Source organism: Lampetra fluviatilis, chromosome 34, assembly GCF_964198595.1.
Source record: "Lampetra fluviatilis chromosome 34, kcLamFluv1.1, whole genome shotgun sequence".
NCBI lineage: Eukaryota > Metazoa > Chordata > Hyperoartia > Petromyzontiformes > Petromyzontidae > Lampetra > Lampetra fluviatilis.
The window spans coordinates 5,389,890-5,403,846 of NC_136308.1; the positions used below are offsets into that span (position 1 = coordinate 5,389,890).

A 13,957-nucleotide genomic window follows, 5' to 3' on the forward strand; every position below is an offset into this window, starting at 1 on the left:
CGATCCATTTTTTCATCATCTTGATCCTGCCAAAAAAGGTCCCCAAAGATGATACAGCAGCATGTTTGATCAGAAAGCTCTGAAAGATTGCTTTAGACATTATAGATCCCATCAGCAGCCAGGCCTGCTAAACAAATGGCACTATCGCAGTTATCAAATGCACAACAGTGAACGGAGTTGTTAGTGCAATGCTGTTGTTTAGGCCCCATAGCTTAAGTGGAGTACTCTTGCCAATAGAAACTGGCAACACAGCAGTGTTTATTTTAACGAGATTTACTCTCCTGATGAGACCCAGACGGCAAAAACCAGTCCATAGTTTGTCAGTTTTAACAAATGCTGCCGTTGAACGGTGGTTCTGGAGGCTGATATGCCGACGAATAGCATAAATGTTCAATTTGATGTGGAAATAACACTTCCCCATGTTTATTTAGGTATGTATGTTATCCACGACCCACACACGCACAATATCGTGCAATGACAGATATCGTCAAAAAATTGTGTAAGTGTTTACGTGGCTATAAATGTTTTTAGCGAGCTAAATCACTGTCGGCGTGAGACACGTGTGTGTGTGTGGAAATCAATTAACTTAACGACGAAACGATGCCATCGATTTGACGTACGAACATTTGAGAGAGGCATTGGGCCAGTCTGCAGCATGATGGGATAATGCCATTGAGTTTCAGCCTCATGCGGACTCGTCAGTGAGCCACACTGACGAGTAGTATTACGGTGGGCGATGAAAATGAACTTACTTGCACAATGCATCCAGCAGCAATGCTGAGCACGGGCCCTAACTGAACGTGCCTATGGGCAGATGCGTGCTTTGATACTTCACGCAATTGTATACTGAAGCCAAAAAGACGTCTCTGCATCGAGATTTTCCACTCAAGTATATCACCGTTTCACACAAAAACACACACACGGCAGTTTTCAACACATTTATTGCATAATTTTCTCTGACGGTCCGTGCCCGGTGATTTCTTTTGTTCAATCCGACTCTGGCGGAGCCTACGAAGGCATGCGTGGACATACACGGATCTCCCGCACCTGACGGACAACAGACCATTGCAGCAAGCGCCGTCAGGAGGACCCACGAGCTACGAGGGATCGGCACGGCACACGTGGTGGCAGTGTCGCCACCACCACCACGGCCGAGTCGTCGCTTCTCGTTGAACGCTGAGTCGACCTAGGGGAGGCCCCGGATGGGTTCAGACACTCACCACCGTGCGTGCCATCGCTCCACCGCACGCACACGAACCCGCTCCCTCTAACTTGTATTAAAGATCTTGTCTCTTGGATTTCTCCTCACTTGATACAGTAAATGTATCTGTGACGGTCCCACCTGAAGACGGAAACTTGTGTTGTCTCCGAAACGTCGTGATTGAATGTAGTTATTTTCATTTATTATTATTTTATTATTTTTTACCTACGTGACTTTACTGAAAAAACCTAAGAGTATGAATCCTTGCAGTCACGAAAGCTTCAAATCTAGAAGCAAGCGGCTGTAATAGATTGTTGATAACATGTCACAATAAATGGGTCACAATGACAAAGCGATTCACTTCTTTTAAATGTATACGTTCATACAACAGTAACCAACTATAATAGGCTAAGTGCATTGTCGTTAGGGGGTGCCTGCATTTAAACACATTCTCTCTATTCATATCGTTATCATCTCTCCGTGCGAGTGTGTGTATTCGAAGATGTATTTAAATTAAAGTAAAGCATTATGAAAGAGGCATGCGTTCGTAGTATTGCCCGTGACCTTCTTATGTCCCAGGATTGTGCGCAATTGTACCTGGGCACACTCTGACGTGTCCATTGGAAGACTCCTCGTTCTATTGCTGTTTCATGCAAAGAACGTGCCCATTAGCATCCGTAAAAGCCCTCCGGATGTCTGCTTTGTATAAAGCATCTCAGTGCCCTTAACGCAAGCGCCGCATGGCGCACAACCGCTTTTGTTACAGAAATCAGATTTACTTTCGCGGCACGAAGACGCACACACAGTGTTCAAAAACCTCGCGCCCATCAATATCTGTCGGCCGGGATGGGAGTGACAGGCGAGCACTCGCGTTCAGCAATGTTCTGCTGTTTCCGTTGGAAAGGGGCCAGAGGCAGGAGCTTCGTGGCAAGAGGCGGGGATGTCTAAAGCACACGCACACACACGTACGCATCACACAATGAGGCAGCTTGACGGTTAAGCAGGCGACCGGTCATCCCCTAAACGTTTGCGTGGAACGCATGTCAAGCCGCTTTAATAACCACGCGATTGCCAAATTAAATAACCAACCAGCATCATTAAAGGTACATTTTAAAAAATGCAGCCCTGTAATTGCCTGTTCATCCCACTGCTGGCAGAAGGGTCTCCGCTAGAGGGAGCTCTACAGAACCCTTCTAGGGTGCATTTGGCCTACTCTTCGACGCTGGGCGAACATAGCCGACCACAAAAGACTTGTCATGTTTTTTTGGCTTTATTTAGTTGATTTTCGAAAAGTTTTTTGGTTTGGCCATGTTTGTTTATTATAGTACAGAGTTAGACTGATGGCCTTAATCTAAGTTGTCTTGTGGTTGTTGTTGTTGTTTGACTTGCATCCTACTGGGATATTTGCACAGGGTTGGTGTACGGTGATTTTTTTCTGCAATATTTTGCTGTCTTTTCTTGGATTTTCTGTTTGCACATAGTCACTTTAAGATGTTTTCTTGTTCATGTTTTTGTGTTTTGTTTGTTGCGGTTGCACCCGATTCAAGAGCCGAATGGCTCCCAGGGCAATACCTAATAAATTAACTTTGAACTAACTTTGAACTTTGATGTTACCCGTCCATGCTGCCGGGTGGACAGAGGCCGTTTCAACTGTGGCACCGGGACATGAAGCCGACAACCATCTGGGTTGCAAGTCCACACGACACTTCGCGTCAAGGAATTAAGACTGCAATATTAGTTTCTCTTTCCCCGCAGGACATTTTCTTTTCTTTTTAACCACAAACACACAGAACCTTCGCGGGGCGAGGCGAGGCGGCGCGGGGGAAATGACATCAAACCAAATCGGGAACATTCAGTTTGAAGCAAGCACACGTGTGACACGAGGAGAAGTTACGAGTCACAAAATCATCGCCGTTCCAAACCCAACACACGTTGGGCGAGCGCAAATGAGTCCGAAATTTCACACCGCTTAAGAGAGACTCCCCCCCCCCCATCCCAGCCAGCACCCCGGCATTTCAACAGGGACAGAGAACGCGGCCAGGCGAACTGCGGCGCTCGCAATCGCCCCGAGTCTGAACTGTCAAGCGTGTCGCGACAAACGTCGAGGGAAAACGTTGTCGTGAGCGCCGCTTCGTTCGATTTGAAATTGTGCTCTGGTCACACACGGAATGCACGTGGCCACGTGGCACCTCTGTCCGGCGCCTCCATGTGTGCGTGCCGACCGATCTCTCTCTCTCTCTTCTCTCTCTTTTTTTTCTCATCAATATTTTGTAATTTTTATTTCATCAATGCTTTGTAATTTGTATTTTATCATCATCATTCTTTTGTAATTGCAAAGACGTTACAATCGCCGCTCGTTTTCGCTTCGACTCAAAACTCGCGCGCCTTAATTATTTTTGCGGGAGGCTCACTTGATGGATTGGTTTGGAGTGGCAGCTCTCGGCCGGGCTTGTAATTAACCGCTTGCCAGTGCGGAAGAGGGGGGGCAATTGCTCCCCTCCTCTGTCTGGAGCCCCCCCCCCCCCTCTAGAGCCCCCCATCTCTCTGTCTGGAGGCACCCCCCCTCTCAAGCCCCGCCTCCCCTCTCAAGCCCCGCCTCCCCTATCAAGCCCCGCCTCTCTCTGTCACTCCTGTGATGGGTGGTACGCGTCACAAAGCAGCTGAGTTCCAATATCCAGTTGGCTCTCGATGATCCGCGCGTGGATTATCCGGGTCGTGAAAAAAAGGAAAATAAATTCTAGAAATGTTGTGTACCCATGCTCATCCGTGGCTTTTTTATTTTGGGGGGGGTGGGCACACGCTCTGGCGATAATGTTGGCCGCTCCTCACTCTAAGAAATAAAACAGATGTCATTCAACGTCTCGACTCCGAGCTGAGTAGGTAAACACTACTTACGGGTATCATGGCCTAATCTGCTGATGCTTTGCTTTTCGTGGTGTTTGCTTTCGGAATGATAATCAGAAAATGTATTTCTACTTGAGGAATCCGATAATCTGTGAAGCTCTTTTTCGCACACCTGGGCCGTCTCTCCGTCAAAAGTAGCCCAGCTAATCGAGAGTGAACTGGACTGACGAATGGGGAGGAAAAACAAGAGCAATTTAAAGAAACTTAAGACATTTTGTTGGAGAAAAATGCAATGTAAACGGTTCTCGCACGTGTGTAAATGTAACGGAGCAGCAAATTTTATTCAACGTGTAGGTGTGTTAAACAAAATCACGTGCTCAAACTTCACACGCGTGACACTCGATTCAACATTTGCCGAGACGTTCTTCGTCTCTGTAAGCTATTAATGTGACTGCGTGTCTAATGAATTGCAATTTTAGAAGGAACACAAAAAAACACACCGTCGTACACCGTCAAATAGAAGTATTGTTTTATAGTTCAAAGACATAACCATAATCGCGTTTTGAAACGGCCGCATTGCAAATGCTACGTCAAGTACACACACACACAATAACAGGGCAAGAGAAATACAAGCTGCGTGACAACGTGATTGTAATCATGTCCCTGGACTAACAATGATGGAAGAGAGACGGTGCTTAACCGTGCAGCATGCTGGGAGCACCATCGTCTATAAGATAATCTAGACGCGACGTCCGGAATTAATAATCACGTGAAGATGTATCCGTGTACACCATTGCAATCGGTTAACCACGACATCTGGCATTGGCATCGCAGTCGCTACGAATAATGATCAAACTATCACTTATATACGCGTGTAATCTAATTACCACTATTGCTTTTACATTGTAATTGGGTGCGTTTAAATCAATTGTTGCCCATTAAAGAAATGTCACTTAATTACGTCGCCCGCCAACACCTTATCTGCTTTTCACTCGTTATCCGCAAACATTGCCGGGATGTGACTTCACCGCGTGCCGGCTGAACGAGCGTCTGCAGCGTAAACTGGCGGCTCGCGGGTTGTACGAAGCGACTCCGTTTGCGTGGAGTGCGGATACAAACAAAACTAAAAAGCGGGCCGCGTCTCCAGCAACCACCGTACACGTATCGTCCAAATAAAGGAGATCAGGCGGCAGATCACACGTGCTGGCAAGGGGCTCAGCCCCCTCTCCCCGCCTCAAACCTGTTCGCCAGCTCGAGGATTGTCAACCACTCCTGTGTTTGAATGCTCGAACCGCGAAGAGGCGGATCGTCGTGAGGACGGTGACCGGTAGCACCGCACGCGGTAGACAGATTTAATTGGTGAACCCCCCGCGCAATTTAAATGTATTTCGGACAAGGGCCCCGTGAGGTCACCACTTGCAGAGCACGTGGTCGACTGATCAGGGCGATGAACCACGTGCCCTTACGCGTGTCAGTCTACAACATGCGCTCTCTTGTGTTTGGACATTCGGAGAGATCACGTACACATTTTGCTTGTTTCACAAAACTCTTTCAGCACCGCCCCATATTTATTTTTCATTTCAGGCCTCCAAACATTTTTTTTTATTTTTTTTTTACCCGCCAGCTACGAGCTTATGAAAACCAGACGTCGTCCATAGCAGTCAGTATCAGGCAATGTCCTCAAATTCACCAGGTGTGGAACATTTAAATTGACCGCATCCAACTGCTAAAGCACAATCAGTGAGTCTCTATCAGCCAGACTGGAACAAAGTGCAATGATTGCCAGAATGTGGTCGTGTGTGGTGAGATCATTAAACATTTCCATTCAATGAAGATGGGGAAGATTAGGCGATGTACTTTGAGCTCCATTACCAATGTGCTGCATGTCAAGCAGAATGCGGCACAAGCTGCCATTGTGTCTTAACAAAGCAAAGGACCAGACGGAGAGGAAAGCACACATCCTAATTTGCAGAAACGTTATTCCAAGCAGGGAGCAATTACCAATAATCTACACACGCGCACACACACAGAGGCAAGCTTCCTCGTATAGCTTGGTGGATTGTTGGAGTGAGTGCTGTTGGCAAGCACCTATCAAGACTGGCTGGGTGGCTTGAGAGATCAGAGGGCATTTAGCTGCAACCACTGAGATCCTGGGTTTGAATCCATAAAGTCACCTGCGATTAAACATGATCCTTTAGTTTAGTGAGTTTATTGGTTTCAGCCTGGTGAGCAAGTTAAGTTTTGTACTTAATTTGGCTAAATTCCAGCTCAAGAAACAAAACATCGTTTTGACTGTCACTCTCTGAACATTGCTCCGTGGCAGAACAAGTGCTGCCCCCTACTGTGCCAGCCAGAGCTCACTCGAAGGATTTCAGAGGTAGCTCTGTGGGATCTGCTTCTCTCTAACACGAAGAGTTCCACTGCTCTGTACATACCTTATACTGGATTGCACCGATAGCACACGCCCGGCCACCTACACTGCACCAAGTAGTTATTTAGCGGCTGAGTCAACCTAGGGGAGGCTCAGAACCAGATCAGACGCCACTTGCCACTAATTTTAGCCAGTGGAAAGAAAGTCTAACTCAGGCCATTGGGTTCATCGCGCAGCGCGATACCCACTGCAATATCTCCACACACACACACACGGCGGGACGTGCTTACACAGTCGCTGCGAATTCAACTCGGGAATAAATGGCGCTGTATTTAATGCACGTTAGAAAAAGAAAAATCTTAAAACATTTTTTTCTGCTGACCGCCTAATTACGCAGAAATATTCCACCTCGTGTTGCACGGTCACTCTCAAGGCAGGGCAGCTCGGTGAAATACGAGGGAAACAATATATATAAAGGGGCCTTTTCACGTACAGAGGTCACTCAACACTCCACCAGGTGCCAGTGGAACATAGTAAGAAACAAATCCATGCCAACACTCACTCTACGACAACACGATATTACTAACAATAATCATACCCACAGTACGAAGGGATATTTGGGTTACGTTACTTTCTTTTGCCCTTTCGGACTGCGCGTTCATTACACACCGGGCTCCATTTCCCCGCAGCAATCGCATCGATCGACACTTGTCGACGACGGGGCCCTTTTACCTGCCCCCTGCTGGATGATGGGCCCCTGCTCACTTTTGGTGGCTACCTGATCACACGTCACGACGTTGGTCAAGGCGGGTTGGTGAAGGCAGGGAGCACAGACCTGGACGCGATAGTACCATACAACAATGCATTGTTTTTCTAACTCTGCCCTCCACTGAATACTTGGCCCCACAGCAGCCTGTGCTGGACGCCCATCCAAGCACGATCCACGCTCAACTCTACTTAGCTTCCACAGTCTGACGAGGTCGGGGCGAATTCCACTTGATTTGATGAAAATTGAATCGTCGTGTGACACGAGATATAGATGCGAAATATCTCAGTCGACGCTTAGTTTGCGTTTAGAACTGCACTGATTGCAAGTAGCACAACAATTATATTTGAAAACCTACCCATTAATGAAAGTCATACCTCTAATTGTCAGCTGGGTCTAAATCCATCAAGGTGGCACCTTTACTCGACGCCACACAATTATTAAATTTGCCCAATGCCAATAAAGTGACTTAGAAGCAAACCTGCCTTATTCGTAAGGGGCTTCATGAACCACTGAATTTACTCAACATAGCTTCACAACCATCATGATCATCTGTTTTATTTAAATAAGCACATTCCAAGTATAGCATAGCTCAAAGGTCCACGCCACTGAAGTACCATACGTAATTGGGACAAACACGATGCAAACATTCACTTTTGAACAACCCTGAAAGCATCCAGCCTCTAACCGTGAAGGTCATCTGCTTGGCCACGTCCTTGTGCGCAGATATTATGTCCGAAGGTCAAGATGCCCCTGTTCACTTAACTTTCTCAAATACCGAATACCTCCGCTCAAAAAGCATCAATGAAAAGCAAAGTTTGAAAAATGCCATGCATCTTGAAAAAATGCAGAAGCCTTGTTCGGCGCTAAGAAAGCTCTCGGTTGTGGCGAACATCCTACCCGACGGGAACAGCGATGCCATTGTTCAAATGCTGGACATAGAGATGCGGTTCTGTCGGTTTGATACGCCGCGTGAAAATATTTTACCACTGTGATCGTTAACAAACTTGGCCTCATGACTGAAAACATTTCCATGAGCGAACGTTTTTCGGGCAATTGGCCACTCCTGACTGTGGAGCATGAAGCAAGACGGGGCAAAACATAGCCGGAGCCACCGTTTTCACGGTGCCGTGCCTGACATACCGAACCCCCGGGGCGGCGAGCTCGCGTGAGAAGACAGTGTCGCTCGCAACAGCGCCGCCGGAGCGTTTAGCAACCTGCGGCGCGTGCAACACCACTGCCCGCGCGGCCCTTCGCTGTTCACTTACTACCGAATCTCTGAACAGAAACACCACCCCCCCCCCCTCCCCCACGTGCAATAACAACGACGGTTAAGAAACATCGTGAACTTTACATACGAATACATCGGGCAAGGCGGCGGCGGCCGCAGGGCGAGCCGAGCAAACGCGCCAGCTAGCGCCCCGTCCGGGCCCCCACGTCGGCGGCGCCCTGCCGCCCCGTGCCCGGGTGGCGGCGCATGCGGCCGCGCCCGCTGTCCTGCGGGTGCTTCCACTTGCCGGACACCGACGCGCCCCGGAAGCGCGGCTTGGGCCTCTTGAGCCACAGCTGCTCGCACAGCTCCTCCACGCCTCCGTCCGGCAGCGGGCGCAGGTACGCGTCCTTGCGGGGCGCGGCGGGGAACGCGGGCGGCATGGAGGGCGGGTGGCCCGCGGCGGCGGCGTTGGGGGGGCGGCGCCGGTCGTCGTCGGCCGCCCCCCGCGGGGGGCCCCACGCGGCCGACTGGTCGGTGCGGAGGCCCTCGCCGGGCACCACGTGCAGGGCGACGCGCGACACCTCGCGGCTGTAGGCGTTCTCGCGCGCGCGGCACCGGTACACGCCGGCGTCGCCTCGGTGGAGGTCGCGCACGAGCAGGCCCTGGGCCGTCTGCACGATGCGCTCATCCGTTTTCAGCTGTGGGCGGTGGTGGGGGGTTCGTGTCAAGAGAATTTGGCGCAGTGAGTTAGGGAAGTGGGGTTGAGTGAAACAAATGTCACGGCGGGAGGGGATCAGTGGTGCCACGTGGAGGATGCAAACCAAGCAATAGGGACAGAAACGGTATCGGTTAATGGTGCAGTGCATGCACGGCTGATTTTTTATTCATAGCGGCACAGCCTTTTGCTTTTGGCGAAAAGGCAAACGGCACTCACCTCTTGTGGTGGGTCTTTTTTCGAGTGCTGCACGTACCAAGAGAGGGCGGCCAGCCGGGACGGGGGCACACACTCCAGGAAGGTGGCGTTGCCCTCCACCCCAAACAGAACCTTCTCCTCCGACTCCTCAAACTCGCCGCCTGCTCGAAACAAGCCACACACATCGCAAAATCACGCTGCTCCGTGGCCTACTCGTTTCCAATGACATCGTCGTTATTTTTAACGATGACGTCATTCACCGTTAAAGATAACGATGAAGCTGACGGCGTGTCTTTATGTTTGATCTATTAACCAGAGCGGCCTGCCGGATTTGAACCACGAGCCTCGGTAACAAGCGGCGAACTCGCTACCGCTATGTTACTGCGAGTTTGAATCTGGCAGGCCATCCTGGTTATTACCGCGGGTGTATTAGCCGTAAAAATACGTGCCTTCTGCTTTACAGTGGACGATTAAGATCCCCTCGCATCATCAGAAAAGAATCGACCGTTGTGTGCCAGTGTCAGGGTCCAAATTTGCCAAATTCGAAAAATCACCCACGAAATACTCAATTGCGATCACACAGCGGCAGCAGCAGCAGCACCAACATCGCCCCCTTCATGCGGAACCACTGCAGGCTGTGTCTGTGCAACACGGCGCCTCCGTGATGATAGCCTGTAGACCGTGAAGAATTGCGCGAACACCGAACGTACGACGTTACTGCTCGATTACAAACGGTGGCAGTGGGGGGGGGGGGGGGGTGCGCACGGGGAGATGCGAGTTGGACACCCACCGTGCGTGTCCCAGCAGTGCGTGGTCGGGTCCCCGTGCCGCACATCCTGGCGGCGAGCCCTGCGCGAACTGCAGCAACAACGACAGCAACGGCCGCTATTCACCTAATTCAACCCGCTCCCCTTCCGAGATGTCTGCAGTTTGCAGGCTGGGTGCGCCCCTTTCACCTCTGAATCTCGGAACGCGCGAGCGGCTCAGACGTACATTTTATTTAGAGAGGTGTAGTAGCGCCGTGGTTTTTTAAGACACTGTAATCATCGCAAAGAACAGTGGCGACACGACCGCACTCTATGATAGCTTGCGCCAGACTGTGCCGCACGCCCTCACTTCCTTCCGGTTTCGTTTGGATGATGTACACGTACGTCGTCGGAACAAAATCGGGAGAGAAACTGATGACCTACACGTACGTCGTAACTTACACTTACGTCATCGGAACGGGAAAGTGATGAGCGGCGGTGACAGCATCGAGGTGCACTGTGCGTTTTGTAGCCACATACAGTGCACACATTTGTCCAGCGGTGTTGTGAGCAAGCAACTGCAGGGGCTGTTGCACCTTTTTTAAACTTTATTTTAGGGGGAGGGCATTTCCATCGCAGCGAGGCAGCCAGAAGCAGCGGCCAAAGTCTCCACGTTTCGACGACTTTACAAAGCGACGGACCGCTTGACGTCACGGAGACAAACAAAACAACCCGCTCCTAAGACGTCGCCATCATTGGGGAACTTAACCAAATCCAGAGCGCCCCCGGTCGCTGTGCAATTTTTTTAGTGGCCGCAGGAGAATATCAGTGCACGTTTAAGGCCCGTGTAAAAGCCCAATAAATGTTTTTTCCCTGCTCCCCTACTTTTCACAAAACACACTAACAAGATAACACGAACCGCTTGCACTTGTGTGCGGACTGTGCAGCGTTTATACTGTATCGCGGTTTTGTGCAAGTTGTGTTTTTGCTCCATGCCCGTGCCATCATTGTACGTGATTCTGATTCTGTTACAGTTGCTGTGTGGGCAACAGTGACATTGAACGAAGGCATTTTGTAAACATCCCATGTGCGGTTTGTTTGGCGGCCAGACGAGCCACACAAGTAAGACAGTCAGGCAGTCAATGCAAGAGAAACAATGAGACAGCCACACAGAATAGGCATTTTGACGGTAAGACGGACAGTCTGAAAGACAGACCGCCAGGCATAGGGCAATACAGCCAGAGAACAAGGCAGCAAGACAGTCATCCAGACAATCATGCAGGCAGCAGGACCTCTGGCCATGAAGGCAGCAAACAAGGCAGCAGTGGTTTAGTGACTACATTACCAGTCGCGTAGTGACTACATTACCAGTCGCTTAGTAACTACAGTATCAGCTCAGGGGGTGCGGTAATCGGCCAGGTGGATGCCCCAATATTTGATTTGAATTAAATTAAAATAAAACGTGGAATATCAATGAATGCGTTTAATAATAAAATTAAAACGCATTTAAAATAAGTGTTTTGTTCTTTTACACTGTTGTTGAAAACAAATCTCGTGGTGGTTGTCAAGGGGGCCCCAACTCGTAACTTTGGCCCCACGCTCGTTACGCTGCTGCAAGACGGGCAGGCAGCAGCGCCTGTAGGCATAGTGGCAGGCTGGCAGACAGGCAGGAAGGCAGGGATCAGGGCCTGTAGACATACAGGCAGGTAGCAGCGCCTGTAGACATAGTGGCAGGCTGGCAGACAGGCAGGCAGGCAGGGAGCAGGGCCTGTAGACATAGTGGCAGGCTGGCAGACAGGCAGGCAGGCAGGGAGCAAGGCCTGTAGACATACAGGCAGGTAGGGAGTAGGGCCTGTAGGCATAGTGGCAGGCTGGCAGACAGGCAGGTAGGCAGGCAGGGAGCAAGGCCTGTAGACATACAGGCAGGTAGCAGGGCCTGTAGGCATAGTGGCAGGCTGGCAGACAGGCAGGTAGGCAGGCAGGGAGCAAGGCCTGTAGACATACAGGCAGGTAGCAGGGCCTGTAGGCATAGTGGCAGGCTGGCAGACAGGCAGGTAGGCAGGCAGGGAGCAAGGCCTGTAGGCATACAGGCAGGGAGTAGGGCCTGTAGGCATAGTGGCAGGCTGGCAGACAGGCAGGTAGGCAGGCAGGGAGCAAGGCCTGTAGACATACAGGCAGGTAGCAGGGCCTGTAGGCATAGTGGCAGGCTGGCAGACAGGCAGGTAGGCAGGCAGGGAGCAAGGCCTGTAGACATACAGGCAGGTAGCAGGGCCTGTAGGCATAGTGGCAGGCTGGCAGACAGGCAGGTAGGCAGGCAGGGAGCAAGGCCTGTAGGCATACAGGCAGGGAGTAGGGCCTGTAGGCATAGTGGCAGGCTGGCAGACAGGCAGGAAGGCAGGGATCAGGGCCTGTAGACATACAGGCAGGCAGCAGTGCCTGTAGGCATAGTGGCAGGCTGGCAGACAGGCAGGTAGGCAGGCAGGGAGCAAGGCCTGTAGACATACAGGCAGGTAGCAGGGCCTGTAGGGATAGTGGCAGGCTGACAGACAGGCAGGCAGGCAGGGAGCAGGGCCTGTAGACATACAGGCAGGCAGGGAGCAGCGCCTGTAGACATAGTGGCAGGCTGGCAGACAGGCAGGCAGGCAGGGAGCAGGGCCTGTAGACATACAGGCAGGCAGCAGGGCCTGTAGGCATAGTGGCAGGCTGGCAGACAGGCAGGCAGGGAGCAGGGCCTGTAGACATACAGGCAGGTAGCAGCGCCTGTAGGCATAGTCGCAGGCTGGCAGACAGGCAGGAAGGCAGGCAGTAGCGCCTGTAGGCATAGTGGCAGGCTGGCAGTTAGGCGGGCATGCGAGTGCCCGGCGCACCTCTTGTTGGAGGGGAAGTATCGCGAGCAGGCGGTGCCGTCCCAGGCGCAGTACGGGTCGCGCGAGAGGCAGCACTCGGCGCACGCCTTCCCGTAGACGTGGCACCGCTGGAAGGAGAGCTGCACCAGCCCCTCCTGCAGGCCCACGAGCAACTGTTGCTGTAGTGAGAGAGAGAAAGAGATACGGCGCACGAGCGTGCAGTTCAAATTGTTTGCACGGAGTTGTGCATTAGCGGTGGAACAACGCAATCGATTCATTGACTCATTATCACTACACTCCAGAACCCGGTTTAATCCGAGGCTGCTGTCTGGGTTTTGATCCCAGGATGTCAGTGGTGACAGCTCAGCGCCCTGACTTTCTGAACCACCGGGCAACTTCAAATGTCAAGTGTTGAAGCTCACGATACATGCGTTGAACCACACGTGTAATGGTCGGAGGTTTCGATGCGTGTGTGTTTCGTGCGATGGGTTCACGTGACCATACCTGTCAACCCCTTATCAGTGCCCTTCCTTATTACAGACCAATTCAGATCTTATTGGTCACCCCGTGCCCTTATAAATCTCAACGTTCATCCTACAAAGTCCCATGGCAAATGGCTGTATGCCATATGGAGCTGAAATATTAAATTTCCCTGTACAAGAATACAGGTAAACCGTATGGGTTGACATGTATGTAGTAGTGTATATTAGTGTAGTGTATAATAGTGTGGTGTTTAGTAGCGTACCTGTCAATCCCATATCAGTGCCTACCTTTGGATTTAAAGCTTTCGTGACTGCAGGGATTAATATTCTTGGTTCTTTCGGTAAAGTCACGTAGAAGGGAAATAATAAAATAATATGAACATAAAACAATAAAAATTCTCACGACGTTTCGACTGCAACACAAGCAATCATCATCAGGTGTGAAATCCACACCTGATGAAATCCACACCTGATGATGATTGCGTGTGTTGCAGTCGAAACGTTGTGAGAATTTGTATTGTTTTATATTTATATTATTTTATTATTTCCCTGCTACGTGACTTTACCAAAAGAAC

At 50.6% G+C, this 13,957-nt stretch overlaps 1 protein-coding gene across 1 annotated transcript in view; it reads right to left on the reverse strand.

Annotated features, from left to right (window-relative positions):
• Positions 1-4,552: 4,552 nt before the first annotated feature.
• LOC144944314 (semaphorin-3D-like) overlaps positions 4,553-13,957 on the reverse strand; it is a 54,031-nt gene continuing 44,626 nt past the window's right edge. The window contains exons 14-17 of the mRNA XM_078872378.1: positions 12,922-13,079; positions 10,099-10,166; positions 9,330-9,469; positions 4,553-9,093 (exon numbers count right to left, since the gene is read on the reverse strand). Of these exons, the coding sequence (XP_078728504.1) occupies positions 8,596-9,093; positions 9,330-9,469; positions 10,099-10,166; positions 12,922-13,079 (864 nt within the window). The 3' untranslated portion in view covers positions 4,553-8,595. The remainder of the gene's footprint in view (positions 9,094-9,329; positions 9,470-10,098; positions 10,167-12,921; positions 13,080-13,957) is intronic.